The following is a 22042-nucleotide window of genomic DNA, read 5'->3' as shown; positions in this document are numbered from 1 at the left end:
TCTCTGTATATATATATATATATATATATATATATATATATATATATTATGTGAGGAAGAAGGAACCTATATATATATATATATATATATATATATATATATATATATATATATATATATATACATTATGTGAGGAAGAAGGAACCAAAGGCCACGAACCCGCTATAACTGTCCCCTCCAAGAGAAAAACAAAGTACAAGAGAGAGCCAAATTCAAGATCCGATCATTTCGAGATGCCTGGACACAATGAGTTTGAAAAACTGGAGATCACAGGAAGCAGGAAATACAGACAGGGGGAGACAGTTCCAGAGTTGACCTGTTGCATAAATGAAGGACTGGGAGTAACGGTTAACTCTTGCACTAGAGAGTTGGACAGAAAAGGGATGAGAGTTTGCTGCTAGACGGGTGCTACGCGCCCGTCGTAGAAGTGGAGGGATGCAAGCAGACAGTTCAGAGGAGTAATGACCATTGAAGTAGCGATAGAAAAGAGATAAAGATGCAACAGTGTGGCGAAGAGACAGAGGTTCAAGGGAGTCAGTAAGAGGAGGAGAGTTAATGAGACGAAAAGCCTTTGACTCCGCCTTATTGAGAAGAGCTGTATGTAGGGAACCTCCCCACACATGAAAGTTGTACTCCACACAGGGGCGGAGAAAACCTGTGTATAGAGTCAACACTTGTGCAGGGGTAAAGAAGGAACTGAGTCGGTTTAGCACACCTAATCTCTTGGAAACAGATTTTACGAGAGGTGTAATTATGATCTTTCCAAAATAAGTCCCGAGTAAATGAAACCCCAAGTATATTCAAGGATGATGCTGGATTTAGCTGAATATTATTAAACATTAGTGAGTATACTTGTGGAGGATTTTGTTGGGTTGATAGGTGTAAGAATTGAGTCTTTGATGCATTAAAAACAAGATTATTTTTACCCCAGTCGGAGATACGAGCCAAGTCAGACATTAGGTGTGCGAGAGCCTCATCCCTTCTATGTTGAAGTAACTGTTGAGATGGGCGTTGCGGGAACCGAATGGAAAGGTGAAGGGTGGAGCCATCAGTGTATGAGTGGATAGGGTTAGATGTACAGCTTAGAAGGTCACTGATGAATAAAAGGAAGAGAGTTGGTGATAGGACAGAGCCCTGAGGAACACCACTGTTGATAGATCTAGGAGAAGAACAATGGCCGTCTACAACAGCGGCTATAGAACGACCAGAAAGGAAGCCAGAGATGAAGGCACAGATAGAAGGATAGAAACAGTAAGAGGGCAGTTTGAAAAGTAAAGACTTATGCCAGACTCGATCGAAAGCCTTTGAGATGTTCAGTGCAATAGCAAAGCTTTCGCCAAAGTCCCGAAATTAGGATGACCAGGAGTCTGAAAGGTAGATGAGAAGATCGCCAGTCGAGCGTCCCTGACGGAAACCATACTGACGATCAGAAAGAAGGTTGTGATATGAAAGATGCTTTAAAATTTTTCTATTAAGAATTGACTCGAAAACTTTTGAGATACAGGATGTTAAAGCATTTGGACGATAGTTAGAGGGTTGGGAATGGTCACCCTTCTATGGGACTGGCTGAATGAGAGCAAACTTCAAGCAAGAAGGAAAGGTACAAGTTGGTAGGCAAAGGCGAAAGAGTTTGCCTAGGGAGGGTGTAAGCACTGAAGCACAGTTCTTGAGAATAACAGGAGGAACTCCATCAGGCCCATATGCCTAGTTAGTATTGAGGCCTGTGAAGGCTGAAGAAATTTTAATGTCAGCCATGAGGAAGTCAGAGGGGGGAAGTGATGGAGGAACAGCTCCAGAATCGTCTAAGGTGGAATTGGAGGAGAAAGCTTGAGCTAAGAGATCTGCTTTATCAGTAGAAGAAATAGCTACAGAACCATCAGAGTAGATAAGAGGAGGGAAGGATGATGGGGTAAAGGTGTTAGAAAGGTTATCGGCAAGGCGCCAGAAGGAGCGAAAAGAATTGAGTTGAAGAGTTGAGAACATTTAGTACGGATGAAATTATAGATAGATAGATAGATAGATAGATAGATAGATCTCTAGTAGCAACATTAATGTAGTACATACTCTTAACATGATTCGAATTTTCGGATGAAATTATATATATATATATATATATATATATATATATATATATATATATATATATATATATCTAGTAGCAACATTAATGTAGTACATACTCTTAACATGATTCGAATTTTCGGCCCACTTCAGGCCATCATCAGGTATTATAACTGTCCTATATAGTCAGCTCAAAACTTGATGAAAATAAAAAGCAGGACTTTGTTGAACCATAAAACTAAATAAAACAAGTAAAATCAACCCTTCTCCCTGTATTTTACTTGTTTTTATTTAGTTTTATGGTTCAGTAAAGTCCTGTTTTTTTTTTTTTCATCAAGTTCAGAGATGAATATATAGGATAATTGTAATACCTGATGATGGCCTGAGGTGGGCCGAAATTCGAATCATGAAAAGAGTATTTACTACATTAATTTTGCTACTGTTTGGAAGTTGCGATGTCCAAGATCGCCTGCAGATGTCTAACTTGGTGTATATATATATATATATATATATATATATATATATATATATATATATATATATATATATATATATATATATATATATATATATATATATATATATATATATATATATATATTTATTGTTACATAGCCTATGATTTCATCATCATTTGTGTAATTTTAATGCATAGTATGCTGCATGTTTGATCACGAGCGTGTTTTGCCTCAGTCCCCCCCTTCTACCGTTATAGTAGAGTAAGTCGTCCTTTCTGTTGTTCAGAGCAGGATTGTCAGCTCTTTGTCCCCATGGCTTCATTTGCGCGTCCTTCTTACAAGTTGTATCAAGCTCTGCTGGCCCCTATATAATGAGCTCAGTCTCTGCATCATTGCCACTTAGATCTGCTCCTCATTTTGTTCACACCTCTGTCCTCCCCTGTACCGTTATTATTGTTGTGAGTGCTCCGGAGGTCTCCAACCATCTAGCAGCTGTGGAATTTGAGTATAACTGTTATTGCATTTTTTCCTTGTACTGTATAGCATAATGTGTTGAATTGTGGGCCAAGTGAGTTTTTTTGGTAATTTATGTAGGATTCATTTCGTCATCCAGTTTTAATATTATTTTGTATCTGTAATAATTTATCTTGCATTAACTGAGCATTACCCAGTGTATTTTCATTTTATCAGGGCTGACTTAGGTAAATTTACTCTTGCTAATTTCATGTTAATAGAGGCTATTGCAGTTAACCATATATTTAACCTGTTTTTGCCATTACATTATCCTTATGAGTCCTGAATGTTTTGTTGTTGGTTTGAGCATTAAACTTTAACTTGTAATTTTACCTAACTCTTTTGTTTTGAACCTGGAACTTTACGGGACAGTAGTGATTTTTAGTATTCTCACTTAAAGTGTACATCATCTTTCTCTGTTCCGTAACATAAATTTCGCGACCTCATATCAGAATATTCAGGATATTATCATAAGGATATTTCTTGATATTTTGTGACTGTTACTTATTCATGATGTCTACTATTACTACACTTGATGAAGCCAAAGATATTTTGTCAAATGTGCAAACAGTGTTGGATGTAGAAAACAGAACAAAGAATGAACTTAAGCTTGTTGCTCAACAATTGGGAATTGCTGTTCGCTCTCATCATTCTAAAGATCAAATTGTTGACATGATTAATGAAAGCTTGTTTAATGTAACTCCTCCAAATGAGCAAACGCAGATTGAATTAGCTAAGTTACAGCTAGCCCTGCAGGAGTCTCGTGCTAAGGAGGCGGAGGCTCGTATTCAGGAGGCACAGATACACGCACAAGTTGAACTTGCCAGAATTCAGGCAGACCATGAGTATCGCATGAAACAAGGTGGAACTGGATAATCTAGCCCTTATGATTTTGATGTAGCTAAAAATGTTAAACTTGTCCCTCCTTTTAATGAATCTGATTTAACAAACTATTTTCAGTTGTTTGAGAGGGTAGCTGCAGGTTTTAATTGGCCCAAAAGGTATTGGCCAGTACTCCTTCAAACTGTTCTCACCGGTAAAGCTCAAGTAACATATGCATCTTTGCCTCAGGATGAATGTGATAATTATGATGTAGTTTAGAGCTTGATTCTTAAGGCCTATGAGCTTGTTCCTGAAGCTTATAGAGTAAAATTTAGGACAACTTACAAGCAAGATAAGCAATCTCATGTTGAGTATGCAAAAATCAAAGAAGATCTCTTAGAGCAGTGGTTAAATTCTAAGAATATGGATTCTGATTTTGGTAAATTTAAGCAGATGATTTTGCTGGAGGACTTCAAGAGGTGTATTTATAAAGATGTAAGCCTATATCTTGATGAGAGAAGAATAGATAATTTGTCTGATGCTGCAGTTTTAGCTGATGAATACTTTCTCACTCACAAGAGATATTCTAGAGAAAAAGGGAAAGCTGAGAGTAAGTACGTTGCCTCTACTCAGAGTACAGGTAACAGGAAAGAGAATAAAGATGATGTTTCTCAGGAAGTAAATACCAGCTTCACCTCTAGATTTCAGAAAAGTAAATGTACTTATTGTAGTAAGCTTGGTCATACTACGGAGAAATGTTTCAGGAGACAGCGTGATGTGAACAAAAAGGAGTCTTTAAATATTCAGTCAATTGGTCTAGTGTCCACTCTTGAGAGTTCCCAGAATTCTTTAACTGAGTTAACTGAACCTGCTTTGAGGGGTAACTTAAATTCTCATGATGGAGCTCCTCTTTTGAGCAGTAACGTGGGTGACACTCTCAAGAGTTCATGTACTAATTTCCTGTCTGATGGTTTTGTCAGTCCTCTGGACAGTAATGACAAGAAATCAGTTCAAATATATCGTGATACAGGTGCTTGCCAATCCCTTATGCTGACCAGCGTTCTAGGTTCTAATGTTAATTCCTCTGATGAAACTGTAATCTTACAAGGTGTAGGGAATAATTACTTCTCTGTCCCTCTGTGCAGAGTGAATTTAGAGTCTGGTTTTGTTAATGGTTCCGTTATGGTTGGGTTGGTTGAGACACTCCCAATGTCGGGTGTAACTTTCTTACTTGGAAATGATATTGGTGGAAGTCAAGTGTGTCCAGCTCCTCAGTTGTCTAGTGAGCCAGTGGCTGCGACCCAGGATTCTGATGTCCCTGATGTGTTCCCTGCATGTGATGTCACTAGGGCTAAGTCTAAAGTTACTGGTGATTTAGAGGATAATGATGATGATGATGTTATCCTAGCTGACACTTTTCTTGCTAATTTGGAACACTCACCAGATGAGGCAGTACCCCGTAGTGTTGATAATTTGTCTCGTCAAGAGTTGGTTAAGTTGCAGGTTGCTGACCCTGAGTTGAAAGGTCTAGCTAACACTGCTTACAGTGAAGAAGAGTCAGCTGGTGCTTCTACTTGTTATTATATAAAGTCAGGAGTACTTATGAGGAAGTGGAGACCCCCAACAGCATCAGCCGACTGTGAATGGGAGGTTGTACATCAAGTTGTCATCCCTCGTGTTTGTAGGCAGGATATCATTAGAGTGGCTCATGATTCCAGTTTGGCAGGACACCTTGGAGTGAGGAAGACTGTAGCACGCATTTTGAAACACTTCTACTGGCCAGGTATCTTCAGGGATGTTTCCCGGTATTGTAAGTCTTGTCACACCTGTCAAGTTGTGGGGAAGTGTAATCAGACCGAAAGGGTTGCACCTCTAGTTCCCATTCCTCCTTTTGAGGCGCCTTTCACCCGTGTGTTGGTGGATATTGTGGGCCCTCTTCCTAAGACTTCTTCAGGATTTTCTTATGTGTTGACCCTGATTGATATGGCTACTCGTTATCCTGAAGCCATTCCACTTAGAAATATCTCAGCAAAGAACGTGGTTAAGGAAATGCTAGGGTTCTTCACAAAGTTTGGTCTGCCCAAGGAGGTACAGTCAGACCGGGAAGTAATTTCATGTCAAATGTTTTCAAGCAGTCTCTGAAAGAGTTGGGCATCGCCCAGATCACCTCTTCAGCTTACCATCCCCAGACCCAAGGAGCGTTGGAGAGATATCATCAAACACTCAAATCGATGCTCAAGAAATACTGTTTGGAACATCAGAAAGACTGGGATAAAGGTCTTCCATTCGTCGTATTTGCTGCAAGAGAATCTCCAAATGAATCACTGGGCTTCTCACCTTTTGAACTACTGTTTGGCCATGAAGTAAGAGGACCTCTTAAGCTACTCAAGGAATGCTGGCTGTCGGAGGAAGATGACGTCAACCTGCTGGAGTATGTGATGAAGTTCAAAGAACGGCTGTCCACTGCTTTACAGCTGGCGAGAGAGAATTTAGGAGCTGCTCAGGAGAAGATGAAGACTTGGTATGATAAGAAGTCCAGGTTACGCCACTTTCAGCCAGGAGATCAGGTTTTGATTCTGCTACCAGTTCATGGGCAACCTCTTCAAGCCAAGTTTAGTGGTCCTTATTTCGTGGAGAAGAAACTCAGTGATGTCAACTATGTCATCGCCACACCAGATCGTAGAAAGAACAAGCAACTATGTCACATCAACATGCTAAAGTTATATCACAGGCGGGACGAAAATAATCCAGTCTGCACTGTAGCTGTTCCACCCGAGTCTGCAAGTGAAGCTCTCCCATGCAGTATGAGCCTGAGTGATAGTTTGGGGAAGAATCCTGATATCATGAATGATCTCCAGACTAAGCTTTCTCATCTACCTCCCGAGGAAAGGCAAGAGTTTTCGGCATTACTGCAGGAGTACCCGCAAGTGTTCTGTGCCACTCCAGGAAGAACCACTGTGTTGATGCATGATGTCGATGTTGGAGACGCAAAGCCAATTAAATTGCCTCCTTACCGTGTGAACCCAGTGAAAGTTCCTCTCATCGAGAAGGAGCTTGGGTACCTGTTGGACCACAACATGATTCAGCCCTGTCAGAGCGAGTGGAGTTCTCCTGTCACTCTAGTCCCTTAGCCAGGTGGGTCACAGCGGCTTTGCATCGACTACAGACGTGTTAATCAGATAACCAAAACAGACACTTACCCTCTCCTTCGTGTGGAAGATTGCATAGACAAGATCGGAAAGGCTAGGTACATAAGTAAGTTTGATTTGTTAAAGGGATACTGGCAAGTACCTATGACTGAACGTGCTAGGGAGATCTCATGTTTTGTAACACTAGGAAAGAAAATGTTATTGCAGATTGCTTATCTAGACTTTAGACAGATTGTTTTAGAGTAATAAGAAATTTCCTTTGTAAATTTCTTTTTCTTTGTGGGGAGGTGTTACATAGCCTATGATTTCATCATCCTTTGTGTAATTTTAACGCGCAGTATGCTGCATGTTTGATCACGAGCGTGTTCTGCCTCAGTCCCCCCCTTCTACCGTTATAGTAGAGCAAGTTGTCCTTTCTGTTGTTCAGAGCAGGATTGTCAGCTCTTTGTCCCCATGGCTTCATTTGCACATCCTTCTTACAAGTTGTATCAAGCTCTGCTGGCCCCTATATAATGAGCTCAGTCTCGGCATCATTGCCACTTAGATCTGCTCCTCTTTTTGTTCACACCTCTGTCCTCCCCTGTACCGTTATTATTGTTTTGAGTGCTCCGGAGGTCTCCAACCATCTAGCAGCTGTGTAATTTGAGTATAACTGTTATTGCATTTTTTCCTTGTACTGTATAGCATAATGTGTTGAATTGTGGGCCTAGTGAGTTTTTTTTGTAATTTTGGTGAGTGTAGCCTATACACTGTATATACACTGTATATGGCTAGTGAGGGAGTGATCGCCCTCTACCTACACAGATCAAAAGCCCTCGGGAGCAGGGGGGTGGTTGCTTTCTCAGGCAGAGGAACTCCTTGAGAGTGAAATGGCTGGGAAGCATGCCGGCACGTGACTGGCTACAGCATAGCTGGGTCTTTCGGGTGTGGGCAATCAGGCAAGTTAGCTGCCTACTGCGACTGCAACACAATGACGAGGTGTTCAGGAAGTTAGCCAAAGAAACCTTGATGGACTCTGAAAGAACAATAATGGCCCCGAGTCCCGTGCAGCCCTTAAATGGGCAGGGGGTGCTAAGAATCTCACGGTTGCCTCAATTACAATCTAATTCCTTTGTCAATGCAAAAAATACAATTAAAATTGGTAACTGGAATGTGAGAATGCTAAATCATGACGGTAAAATCGATGAGTTAGTGAAGGTTTTTCAAAATTACGGACTTGATATTTGTGCTCTGACAGAAACTAGATTAACTGGAGTCGATAAGTTGGATTTGGAGGATGGTATACGTTTGTTGATATCTGGTTGACAGGACGGAATGCATTATCAGGGAGTAGGATTGTTGCTGGGTTGTAAAGCAAATAAGGCTTTATGTGAGTGGGATCCTATAGATGAGCGATTGCTATACGCACGGTTTAAATCAAATCATGGCAACATCAGTCTGTTTGTGTGTTATGCACCTACTAATGATGCACTCGATGAAAGGAAAGACACATTTTATGAAAAGTTGCAAGAAGGAGTAGGAAGGGTACCTAGACATGATGTTTTGATCTGCGTTGGAGACTTTAATGCAGTAATGGGCTGTTCAAATGAGGGATTTGAGGCATGTATGGGTAAGATGGGAGTTGGTAGTAGGATGAGTGAAAACGGAGTGAGGTTTGGAAGCTTCTGTCTAGCAAATGACTTAGTCATCGGGGGCACACTCTTTCAGCATTGCAGTATACACAAGACAACTTGGGTGTCGCTGTGTGGAAAATATAAAAATCAGATTGATCACATCGCTATCAGTAGGAGGCATAGAAGTTCTCTGCTAGATGTTCATGTTAAACGGGGAGCGGATATTGGTAGTGACCATCAACTCAGCATTGCAAAAATAAGGTTTAAACTTAAAAATCAGAAGAAGGAAAAATCTGGTGTTGGTAGATACGATATTGTTAAGCTTAGAAGGGAAGAAGAAAAGGAGGAATTTAGATTAGAATGCAGAAATAGGTTTTTGGTGTTGGAAACGTTGGAAGAGGGGGAGAGAAGTGTAGATGAGATGTGGGAGGATGTGAACAAAGTTTTGCATGAGACTGCTGAATGTACGATTGGAAGGAGACATAGATTCAGGAGAAAGAAATGGATATCAGAGGAAACGTGGGATATGATAAAAAAGAGAGGTGAGGCTAAACTGAGGAGTGAGGTGCAATGCGTTGATGAACGAGAGATTGAATTAGCAAGAGCTGCGTACTGGAGTTTGAATTCAGAAGTAAGAAGGTTAGCTAGGAGAGATAAAAGAAGATGTGTGGATGAAAAGGTTGCAGAGACTGAAATCCTAATAAACAAAAATGATGGACAGAGTCAAAGAATAGCATATGAATCGATTAGAGAACTGAGTGGTAATGCAGGTAAACGCAAGGAAATACCAATTAGAGACAGGGAAGGAAATTTATTGACCAAAGATGGAGATATTAAAAATAGATGGAAAGAGCATTTTGAGACAGTTCTTAATAGACCAATACCACCAGAAGAGGATATACCGTCTGCTCAGGAAGATTTAAATATAGAAACAGGAGAGTTGAGGCTTGCAGAAGTGGAGAAAGCAGTAAAACAGTTAAAGAATAATAAGGCACCAGGGGAGGATGGTTTATTTCCGGAAATGTTTAAAGTGAAGGGGGATAGATTAATAATGATCTTGACCAAGCTATTCAATAAGATATGGGTGACGGGGTTACTACCATCAGTTTGGAAGAATGGTGTAATTGTTAAAGTTCCGAAGAAGGGAGACCTGAGTGAATGTGATAATTGGAGGGGAATCTCTTTGTCACCGATAGCTTTGAAAGTTTTCAGTAGAGTGTTGTTAAATAGGTTGGAGCCGGTGATTGAGGGTATTCTGAGGGATGAACAGGCTGGTTTTAGAAAGGGACGTGGTTGCAGTGATCTGATCTTTATAGTTAGGCATTTGATGCAGCAAGTTAATGAAATGAGAGTACCGTTAAGTCTTTGTTTTGTTGATTTTGAAAAGGCTTTTGATAGTGTTTCGAGAGAGTCTATGGGGAAGATCATGAGACATTATGGAATACCAGAGGAGTTTGTGAGGGTCATTATGAACATGCATGAGGACACATTTTGTAAAGTGCTGGTTGATGGTTGTCTGAGTGATTCGTTTGAAGTCAAGTCCGGAGTAATTCAAGGTGGTGTTCTATCGCCTTTACTATTTATATTGGTCATTGATTACGTTATGAAACGTGTTGGAACAGAAACCGGTGCAGGTATACTTTGGGGAGAGAACAGGAAACTTTTGGATTTAGATTATGCAGATGATATAGTTTTGATTTGTGATGGGCCAGAAGAGATGCAGAGAGTGTTGGACTGTTTGGTGAGTGAAGGTCGCAAGGTGGGTTTGGTTATTAATTGTGGAAAAACTGAAATAATCAATATGAATATGGAAAATGCGCAGGAATGTGTAATTGGAGGTATGGTTGTAAAGCAAGTTGATAGGTTTAAATATTTAGGTACTTATTTAGCCAAGGATGGTTCTTTGAACTTTGAATTCGAGGAAAGGTTAAAGAAGGCTAATCAGGCAATGGGAATGCTTAAAAATATTTGGAATAACAACAATTTCTCTGTGCATACAAAAATCAAACTTTATAAGGTAATGGTTAGGAGTATCTTAATTTATGGACACGAGTCTTGGTACAGCACAGTGACTATGGAAAATAAATTCTTGGTGTTTGAAAATAAAGCACTTAGAAGAATATTAGGAGTTAAGTGGTGGGAACGGATACCAAATAGTAGAATTAGAGAAATAACGGGAGTGCAGCCGATCGATGAATATGTTAGATTCTCACGATGGAAGTGGCTAGGACATGTGTATAGGAGACACGGAATAGTACGAGGTACACCAGGGTGGGTGGCACCTGGTAGGAGAGGTAGAGGAAGGCCAAAAGAGACGTGGGTGAGGACAATGAGACGGGAAGTTGGAGATGAGTGTTGGGGAGATCTTGAGGAATTAGCACAAGATAGGATGTGGTGGTGTGAGTTCATCGAGGCCCTATGCATCCCCGAGGGTGCCACAGGAAATGATTGATTGATTGATTATGTAGGATTCATTTTGTTAGCCAGTTTTAATATTATTTTGTATCTGTAATAATTTATATTGCATTAACTGAGCATTACTCAGTGTATTTTCATTTTATCAGGGCTGACTTAGGTAAATTTACTCTTGCTAATTTCATGTTAATAGAGGCTATTGCAGTTAACCATATATTTAACCTGTTTTTGCCATTACATTATCCTTATGAGTCCTGAATGTTTTGTTGTTAGTTTGAGCATTAAACTTTAACTTGTAATTTTACGTAACTCTTTTGTTTTGAACCTGGAACTTTACGGGACAGTAGTGATTTTTAGTATTCTCACTTAAAGTGTACATCATCTTTCTCTGTTCCGTAACAATATATATAGATATATATATATATATATATATATATATATATATATAATTTATTTACTACCAGCATATAGGAATGTGCATTAGTCACTATTAAAGTCCATTTGGTATATTTGAGACCAGTTGAAGTGTAATGAAAACCTTACTGAATCATCCGTTTTTATTTAGGATTATCTACTTTGTTACCAATTCTCAAGTCATCAGCGAATATGGATATTTTAAAGCACAGACCTTTCACGCCCCTGAAACTGCCACTGGAGATTAAATCTGAAAGACAATACAGTGACTCTACTGACAGGGAAGGGGCCAATTTAAAGAAAATAAAATAGGATGATACTAAGACTGATATGAATGTTAGACAGTTACGCAATGCTACGCTATTGCAACCCTCCATCTGATCAAGCACTTACCCTCCAACTCCCTGCACACCTAACCAAGCGCATAACGGCCCTTACCCCTCCCCCTCGTATAACACACACATTAAAAAGATGACAGAGAAAATCATCATCATCATCATCATCATCTCAACTACCGCCATCACCATTATCGTCATCATCATCTCAGTAAACCATCATCACTACCATCATTATCATTATCAACATCATCATCGTCTCCACTACCATCATAATCATCATCATCATCATCATCATCTCGAATGCCACCAACATCCATCATCATCTCAACGATAATTACCACTACTATCATCATAATCATCATTTTACCTGTCACCATTACTATCATTATCATCATCATCATCATCATCATCATCATTATCGTCATTACCTCCACCATCACCTCCATCACCACCACCACCATCATCATAATCGCTATCGTCATCATCTCAACTACCACCACCACCACCATCATTATCATCTTTGCAACCCTCCAACTGACCAAGCACATACCCTTACCTCCCTGCACACTTAACCAAACGCATAATGGCCCTCACCCCTTCTCCTTCTGTATGACACAGAGACATTAAAGTTTTAAAAATTTCAGTAGTTAATCCATGGTAAACACAACTTGGTCCCTTCAGTTTCCTTGCGCAAGGCACATTGGAATTTCTGCAAAATATTTTTTTTTTTACTTTTTCATTATTAAAAAAAAAAAAAAACTACTTGAGACACAGCATTCTACCAATCAAAAGGCATCAGTACACTGTAAGATACATGACTGTGTGACAATTTCATGACTCCTGAGTAATCGAAACCAACGATAACGCTTTTTGTACTTTCTCCTTTATATATTGATCAATATCTACCATTCAAATGCCATTTTGTTTAGAATTTTAAAGACAACAAATTGTTGGAAAGCTTTTTTCTTATGACCCTATATTTTAGGTGTAAACTTAGGAAACCTGTACAAAGGTAAATAACCAATATAATTATACAAATAGGGCAGAAAGTATTGTATTTATCGAAAAAACATTTGCAACAAATTATCCAGCGTAAAATTCTGAACACAATATTTTTTTACCGACAAAATCCATGCATAAATTAGCGAGAAAGCACTTTTTCTCCGAGAAAATTGTAATTATTTACAGTACGGCACTTTGAAAGCCGGAGTACTTCGCAGTACTGTAACAGTTGATCCACTTGTCACAGGTAGCCAATATTTTCTCAGGAATTTCAGTAACATATGACCAATATCTCCAGAAAGTTTCAAAGCTCTAGACACAGAATTACCCCAGGTTTTTCCCAGAAACTGCTTCCCATATGTAGCTATTTTGAGTACCGGAATACTGGTACAGGACTGTAATTCATAATCCACTGATCACTGGCAGCTGAAATTTTGACAAGAATGATCAAAATCTATAAAAACTCATAACAGTCATTTATTGCAGGTATACAGCCTTTAGAACTTCTATGCTGCTGGTCATAGGCAGATGAAATTTTGTATAAATTATTAAAAAAAAAAAAAATTGACATACAGTTTCCTACGTGTAAAAGAGAATGGCAAAGGGCTAGCTAAAGGAAATATAGCTGAAACAAAAGACCAATTTCATTTCTCCCTCCCAAATCGTGTATCGCTCTACGTGTACCCCCGTGCCTCCCGCAACTCCCGCGACTCAGGTGAGAAAATGGGCCAGAACACCTGCTTATAACTGAAATATGACAGTAATACATATCAAATATGTGGAGCATTCACAGACGAATCACTTAGGTACAAAAAAAAAAAAAAATCGAATTTTTGGTCGAAAACTCACTCACAGCCTCCCCTTAATACTACCTGAGTTTTGCTCCAGAAATGAAATCTCAGTGTCATTTTATTTTAACATTATTTTCAATTAAACTCCCTAAGAAACAGTATTCTACCTATCAAAAGGCACCAGTCAACTATAAGACACATTATGTGAATTTTCAAGACTTTATAGTTAGTACTTCTGAGATTTGCTCTGGAAATGAAATCTCTATGCCCAGCCAGCCGCTGAACTCTATGGACGGACACAATTGATAACAATACCTTCCTCTGAGTTTGTTAGGTGGAGGGTAAAAAAACAAAAGCAATAATTACATACATAGAGTCCCAGCTCGTTATAATTCTCGATGATGTTCAGCTTTTGTGAAAGTCGGCGGTATACTGGGTCTGGAGATGTGGCCAGGTACTCAGGCACAAAGATTCCGTAGTCGCCCATGTACAGCCTGAAGGAAGAACCAAAGTAATGCACGTGGAAGATGGGCTTCTTAATAGCAACATAATGGTCTCTCTACCTATCTTTTGCCGGACGCCTTAATCCCGGAAGGGGTGGCCACAGACAAATCGCCTCCATGTCGCCCTATCTCTCGCCATTTCACTGTCCTGCTCCCAGCTCACACCCCGCTCTCTCATATACGTCTCCATTCCATCCCTCCATCTCATCCTTGGCCTCCCCCTCCCTTTCCCCCCCTCCACCTCACTCACATTCACTCTCCTCATCAGTCTCTCACTCTCCATCCTCTCCACATGGCCAAACTACCTCAGTGTGTTTCTCCTAACGCATCCTATCACATCCACATCCACACCACAAAGCTCCTTCACTTTCTTATTTGTCAGTCTGTTTCTCCATGTGACTCCACATGCTCCTCTCAAATAGCTCATTTCCACTGCTCTCACTCTTGACTTCTACCCCTCCAACAAGGTCCAAGCTTCACTTCCATACGTTAGAGTTGGTATCACAATACTGTCATGTAGGAACTTTTTCACTTCCCTGTTCACCTTCTTGTTTCTTATCACTGCTTTCAAGGAACTAGCAAGCTTTCTTCCTGGTTGTACCCTTTCAAGAACTTCACCCTCTAAACTTCCATCCTTATTCATCACACTACCCCGGTACAGAAACGCACTCACATTTTCCATTTCCTCCTTATCCAACCTCGCTGTACATTCACTGACTACTTTCCTCGAAGACCATAACTTTACTCTTCCCTACATTCACCTTTAGATTCCGTTTCTTACTCAGTTTCCCAGACTCACGCACCAAGCCTTGCGGCTCCCCTTCGTCTTCACATAACAATACAGTATGATTTGCAAACAACAGTACAGGGGATTTCCAAACACTGACCTCACTCATTAGGGCCACTCCAACATCCATTGCCGTACTCTGTATCACTTTTATAATGGTAAAGATTATTATTATACATAAATCCAGCCGTGAGAGAAGCTGCCTACTATTCCACTGTGTCTGCTTCACGCCTAGGGTATGACCCACACATCAGTCAATGACACGTTATATCAAAAAGAACTACTGTGGAAAAATAAAACATACCGATGTTCTCCGCTTAGAATACTAGCCGGAAGGTGAATGTGAGAAGCAGAAAGGGTGGAATATTTTAGTGATCTTATGTCACTGTCCATAAATTTTTGGGTTTATCATGGAAAAGCATTTTTTCAAATGGAAGGAAGAAGGAACCAAAGGCCAGGAGCCAGCAAACCTTTCCTTTTAAGAGAGAGAGAGAAAAAAAAAAACAATATGGCTTAGAGCCAAATTCAAGATCCGCTCAGTTCGAGATACCTGGGCACACTGCGATTGAAAGACTGGAGATCATAGGAAGAAGGAAATACAGACAAAGGGAGACATTTCCAGAGCTCACTTGTTGGATAAATGAAGGACTGGGAGTAACGGTTAACTCTGGCATTAGTGAGTTGGACATGAAGGGATGAGAATTTGATGCCAGGTGAGTGCTATGCATCCATCGTCGTGGTGGACGGTTGCAAGCAGACAGATAAGAGGAGCAGTGACCATTGAAGTAGCGACAGAAAAGAGATAAAGATGCATCAGTGCAGTGAAGAGACAGAGGTTGAAGGGAGCCAGCAAGAGGAGAGTTTAATGAGACGAAAAGACTGCGACACCACCTTGTTGGGAAGAGCTGTATGTGGGGAGCCTCCCCACACATAAGAATTGTACTGTACATGGGGGCGTATAAAACCTGTGTTTAAAGTCAACAACTGTGCAGGGGTAAAGACGGTAGGGAGTCAGCTTAGCACATCTAATCTCTTGGAAGCAGATTTTATAAGATATGTAACATGACTTTTCCAAGTTAAATCCCGAGAGACTGAAGCCCAGAGTATGTTTAAAGATGATGCAGGATTGAGCTGGATATTATTAAACATTGGTGGGTACTCCTGTGGAAGATTTTGTCGGGTTGATAGGTATAAGAACTGAATGTTTGACACATCAAAAACAACATTACTTTCACCCTAGTCAGAGATACGAGCCAAGTCAAACATTAGATGTGCCATAACCTCGTCCCTTTGTTTAAGTAACTGCTGAGATGGACGCTGAAGGAAGCGAATGGAAAGGTGAAAGGTGGAATCATCAGTGTATGAGTGGATAAGGCCAGATGTACGGTACAACTTAGAAAGTAACTGATGAATAAAAGGAAGAGAGTTGGTGACAGGACAGAGCCCTGAGGAACACCACTATTGATAGATCTAGGAGAAGAACGGTGATAGTCTACAACAGCAGCTATAGAACGACCAAAAAGGAAGCTAAATATGAAAGCACAGGTAAAAGGATAGAAACTGTAAGAGGGCAGTTTGGAAATTAAAGATTTATGCTAGACTCGATGAAAAGCTTTTGAGATGTTAAGTGCAATGGCAAGCTTTCGCCAAAGTTCCGAAAGAAGGATGATCAGGAGTCTGAAAGATAAGTGAGAAGATCGTCAGTGGAGCGTCCCTGGCGGAACCCATACTGACGATCAGCAAGAAGGTTGTAATAGGAAAGATGCTTAATTTTTTTTTTTTTTTTTTTTTCTTTAAGAATAGACTCGAGAAGTGTTGAGACACTGGTGAGACATAAGTCTGCTCTAATCTTTTACCAACATTTGATCCCAATTATTACTGAACTGGTGAAAACTGGATCTTTATATTAAGATTATAATAGATTCAAAAGATGAATAATTTCACTACTGCTTCGCGATTATTTAATAAATGATATTTAACCCTTCTGCACAGGACTCTTTTTTTCTTGAATGTTCTGGTCGTTTTAATGTGGTATGGCAGGCTCAGTACCAAGTATATCCAAGGGTTTTGCAGTACAATTTGAAGTCCGGCAACTTGTGCACCATGACTAATCTGCCTGGGACTGCCTGCTGAGAGTGGTTCATTGTTCTCTTAGGCCTCAGTCACGTGTAGCCAGGTGCTGTGGAAGGACATGCGACAACCTCTCGGCACATCCATCTCCCTAACATCTACATTGAATCCCTGTCATGTGTGTTGGGGGTTGGACGACAGTGTATTAGTGCAAGAGCTTCATGATTGAAGTGATGTGATGCCTAATACTTCAGAAAGAGATGAAGTTAGCGACTGTGCACCATGTGGAGCAGAAAATTTAAATAATCAAGACATAGTGCGACAAGCTAGTGAGAGTAGTGACTTGGAAAACTAGGACCTTGGTGATGGTGGGCTTGACCAGGGTGGCGCATCAATAAATAATTATTTTTATCATGGTATTTCTCTATCCATGATGAATGTGATCAGTGATAAACGTGTGATACTGTATAGGTCGTGAAAGAAATTTAGATAATTAATAATTCATGCTGTACAGTGTGTAATATAAGATTTTACAGACTGTAATAATGACAACATTATAGTGTATGACAGTATACCATATTGCATTAAGGAAGTATACAAAATAAAACTAAAAATGGCTGTGCAAAATGAATGAAGTATATCATGATATAATTTTCTGATAATTATATATCTCTGCGTCATTCTTCATGGTTATTATGAACATAGTACTGTGTAAGGGTAAAAACGTTACTCAAGGTTAGTATATAAAAGAAGTATTAATTTTAAATGTTTAAGAGTAATTACTGCAACTTGAAAATATTTTTTGAAACTATCTTTGGCGTTTAGCTGAGTAATATAAAACTGATTATACACGGCTGCTACCAGCGTGTTATCATGCATCATCAGCCAGTGCACAGGAAACACCCCACCATCCAACAACGCACCGTTCCATGCTGGTTGCGAGTTCTTCACTGCAACAGATAACAGGTGATTTTCCTGTGCCCTGTCAACGCAAACGCAGCACTCATGGAAGGTAAGGAACTGCATTTTATTATTACCAGCATCGTATTTGCCAATTTTATTTAGATATTAATTATTTTCGAAACAGATGATATAAATCGATTATAACTAGTCTGATCTGAACCTGGATGTGACGAGCTACACCTAAATTATTTCTAGTGGAGAGAGGTTAACATTTAAGATACAATATTACCTTGTACTTGCAACAAAAATGGACCTACGGATGTTTAGAATCTGCCAGCTCTTTCATAGTTTTTATTTTCTTAGGTGCAGCTGGAACAGTGATGTATGCAATGATGTTTGAGACGAATGATGCTGCCAACACCAGCGACACCAGCCACCAGCACACCAGGAAGGGTTGAGTGCCGGGAGAGGATGGTATACGCGTCACCGACTGGCGTAGCAGCGCACGGACCATCCACACCAGCGTTGACACCACGTCTGCCTCTGGAAGTTAATATGGTTTATGAGCAGTTAGCCCGCAGATATATTGGCCTACATATAGAGTTCATTCACCCACACATCAGTCGATTTGACCAAGAATTTTGGTAATTTCAAAAATGCCAGAGCACAACCATTCCCATATATTATACGGATTTTACTCTAACTTGGCCTAAATTGCCATCTCTTCATTTTGAATGCTGAGCTGTAACATTCGATTAACACTAGAATACGAAGTTAGAAAGAAGTGTTATGGAAAGGATGTAGAACCTTACATTGTCTTTTTTTGTCATTAAGTTACGAGAAATAGGCTACGAAGGGACGAAAATCTGGTCCAGTTTGAGTAAAAACGGTACGGGGAGGCGGTGGCTCAATCGGTAGAAAGGTGGCCTGCTGTCCTACCGGATCCAGGTTCAAATCCCCACTAGGGCAGGGAACAGTTTAAGAATTTGAATTTCATGTATATGCAGACTTTACCGATCTACAAGAAGACCCGCCGACATGTCGTAAAAATACCCCCCTCTATTACCAATACACCAGTCCTGTGTGAGACAGCCCTAGCATTTATTCAATATGGACGATGGGTGTTAGCGCCGAAGTGGTGACATGTATAGGAGTATGATATGCAGGAAGACTACTGACCCTTGGGAGCAGGCTGTGAAGCCTGCGTCCAGAGTTGAGCACATAAAAAAAAAAAAAAAAAAAAAAAAAAGACGTAATATACACAAATTAAAAAAAAAGTTAAATCTCAAAGACGAAGCGTTCATATATTATAAAAACAAATATAAAAACAAGACTGAAGGATATCTGTGTACTGTATTGTGGGTCATTAACACCAGCAACAGTTATTGGAATGAAACTTTCAGTCGCTCATTGGCAACAGTACACAGATAACCACAACACCAAATTAAGTCATAGCTTGGACCCCCGATATATGTACCCGAGCGAAAGATTTATCGCAACAGCAAGAAATGGGGCAGGGGTAGGGAGGAAAACTCTGTAGTATAGTAACGAACTTTTTTGGATATCTCAGCCAATTTTGAAGTTATAAGAAAGACAGACACCAATTTGGAAATCGCGTAATAAACCTCAGTCACAGTGGAGTCTCTTTTATCCGAAAATCATGGGACTTTCAAAATTTCGTTTAATCTATTTTTTTTCGGATACAAGATGCTGTAATAATATGTAGGATACAAGGGAACAGTATTGTACTCACCCATAACCCATTTCTGGCGACGTCTAGCCCACCACCACCAGCAGCACCCAAATGCCACTCAACCATCACCATAACAATACACTGTAGTAACTACGTATGTAACTGCACTTATGTAACTGTAATAGAAACTGTCAACTTAAATATATCTTCACTCAAATAAACTTAAATAAACCTTCACCAAAACAATTATGTAATTCACTGTAAGCAATTCGAACAAATAAAGTCTTAAACCTAATTGTTTTATTCATATTTTCTGTTACCATATTCAATCATTTCCACGTCATCTCCCACATAATCCATATCTTCCGAGGTGGTGGATGGGGGTTGGCGCAACCAACGCTCGCTCTAGTGACTAGCGGAGTAACAGTAAATTAACGCTAGTGGCGCGAAACAAGCCCGCCGTGTTTGAATTTTCGGATGGATTTCAGATTTTTGCGGTTAATCGAAATGAGAACGTTTTAGTAAAACTTTCGGTTAATGGCATATTACAGTTAAAAGAATTTCGGATAAAAGAGACTCCGCTGTATTTTCATTTCATAACCCGTAATTACCAATGTTTTTTCCGTAAATCGAGGAAACGATTTTTTATAAGACAGAATAGCGTAACAGCTGGCTGCGCAAGAAGTAACGGTCTAAGGTTGCGTAAGTAACGTAGCAGTATTTTCCGACGATTGCTGAGAGCAACCAGGTTTTGCCTTTTCAAAACAAATAATACCTTCTGTTTTTTTTTTGTTTTTTTTTTGGGGGGGGGGGAATTTTTGACTGAATCTGAGTCAAACTAATATAACACCGTGATCGACGGAAGAAACTCTGAACTTCTTATTTCTGATTCGAATCAGAGCGCACCGAGAGAATTGCTGAAAGAAATTTTTGTACGTGAGCGAAAAGCAAAGTCATTATTAGCCTGCTAAGTCCGAAGCCCTAGACCTAATATTAATACAAGAGAAGTATTGGTTTAAGGAAGTGTGAGGGAATATTTGTGGTGTAATCTAATAAGTTCTTTTTAGTATATTCAGGTCAGTAAATAAGAGAAAGATGATGAGCCACATGAGACAATATTCAGCACTACCTGACTTGCTCGCTCGCTCGCTCGAACACGTTTCACACTTTCAGTGTGGACGCCTATTACATGTTCTTTAAGACATCAGCCTCTGTCCAGTGGCAATTAATTTATGTATTCATCATCATCATTACCATTATCATCACTATCAACACCATCATCAAGCACACCACCCACCAGCATACCGGGGGGGATGGGGAGGTTTGAATGTCGTTTGACAACGAGATAAATGGGACTGGCTAATTTAGTAGTATAATGACGATTCACATCAGTGTCATCTCGTTGATCTCTGTGGTCTTGTACAGCCATCATCATTATCAACATCATGCATATCACCTCCACCACCATCATAATCCAAATCATCGCAAAAAATACAGTATACGTGAATCAGTCACACCATCACCAACACCACATAACCTTTATCCAATATCAGTAGGGATCACAGGTGTGTTTTTACGGGGTATGATCATGAGTCTGCCCTCCCCTTCATATCTCTAAAGTTGCAGAATGCTGCTGAGTCAGCCCAAGCTTAATAATTTCATGCCAAAATTCAGGAGATATGGCGTTTATTCCACTGCATAATCAACAATGCCTTTCACAAATATTGGTCAACATGATTGTTAATAGACTGGGACTAAGCAGGAGAAAGGAGGGCAATGGAAAGATAGACCTACAGATACCATGAGACGTTGGAGACTGAATTAAGGTACATAATGAGCGTACTGGACAGTTGCATATTAGTCTGCACTTGCTGTGGTTAAATACGACCAAGCTGTTGGAGGACAGCAAGAAATGAAGGAAAGGGATTTGCCAAATATGTATATACGAAATACCATGGTTTATTGTTACTGTTGATTTTATTATTGTTGCGGCCTCAGGCTTTCGAGATGTCAAGCTAGTGAATTGCAGGCTTAATCTGCCATCCTCCTGCAGTCGTAATCTGCTTTTCGGGAGATAGGAAGGAAGTTGAAGAATGTATACGCTGATGGAGAACTGAGAATTACACTTTATCAATTCTGACAGAGCAACGGTGTGAACAAGCCGTCGTTTTTAACAAGAATATTCCTAAAGCACTTTATAACAAGTCCGACATTTTTGTATTGTTGATGACTGTACAATGTAGTGCTGAATGCAGATTGATCTCACCTTACAATTACAGGCATTTCATAAAAAAAAGAATGTGAAAAACTGTGGGCTTCCTTCTTGTTCACCTTGTACATTTTAAACCATACAGTACAGGAGACTCAGCATTGTAAATGCACCAAATGCACAAAAGATATTAAAAAATTTCCTAAAACAAAATATTATCTTTGTCCAGTTGATGGAGAATGTGATGAAGTGTATGCATGACAGTTTTTAGGTCTAGATGTGCCATAGATAAGCACCTACT

General features: G+C 39.8%; 1 protein-coding gene across 1 annotated transcript in view; it reads right to left on the bottom strand.

The window, feature by feature from the left end:
* LOC145416052 (putative glutamate receptor) overlaps positions 1 to 22042 on the bottom strand; it is a 69725-nt gene that overhangs the window by 20416 nt on the left and 27267 nt on the right. Inside the window, exons 5-6 of the mRNA XM_080285151.1 lie at positions 18157 to 18382; positions 13947 to 14070 (exon numbers count right to left, since the gene is read on the bottom strand). Of these exons, the coding sequence (XP_080141277.1) occupies positions 13947 to 14070; positions 18157 to 18382 (350 nt within the window). The remainder of the gene's footprint in view (positions 1 to 13946; positions 14071 to 18156; positions 18383 to 22042) is intronic.

The sequence above is a fragment of the Coenobita brevimanus genome, chromosome 104 (assembly GCF_032717465.1).
Source record: "Coenobita brevimanus isolate Jiangsu-jjx chromosome 104, ASM3271746v2, whole genome shotgun sequence".
Taxonomy (NCBI): domain Eukaryota; kingdom Metazoa; phylum Arthropoda; class Malacostraca; order Decapoda; family Coenobitidae; genus Coenobita; species Coenobita brevimanus.
The sequence above is the reverse complement of the archived record's forward strand: the minus strand, read 5'-3'. Positions and strand labels throughout refer to the sequence as shown.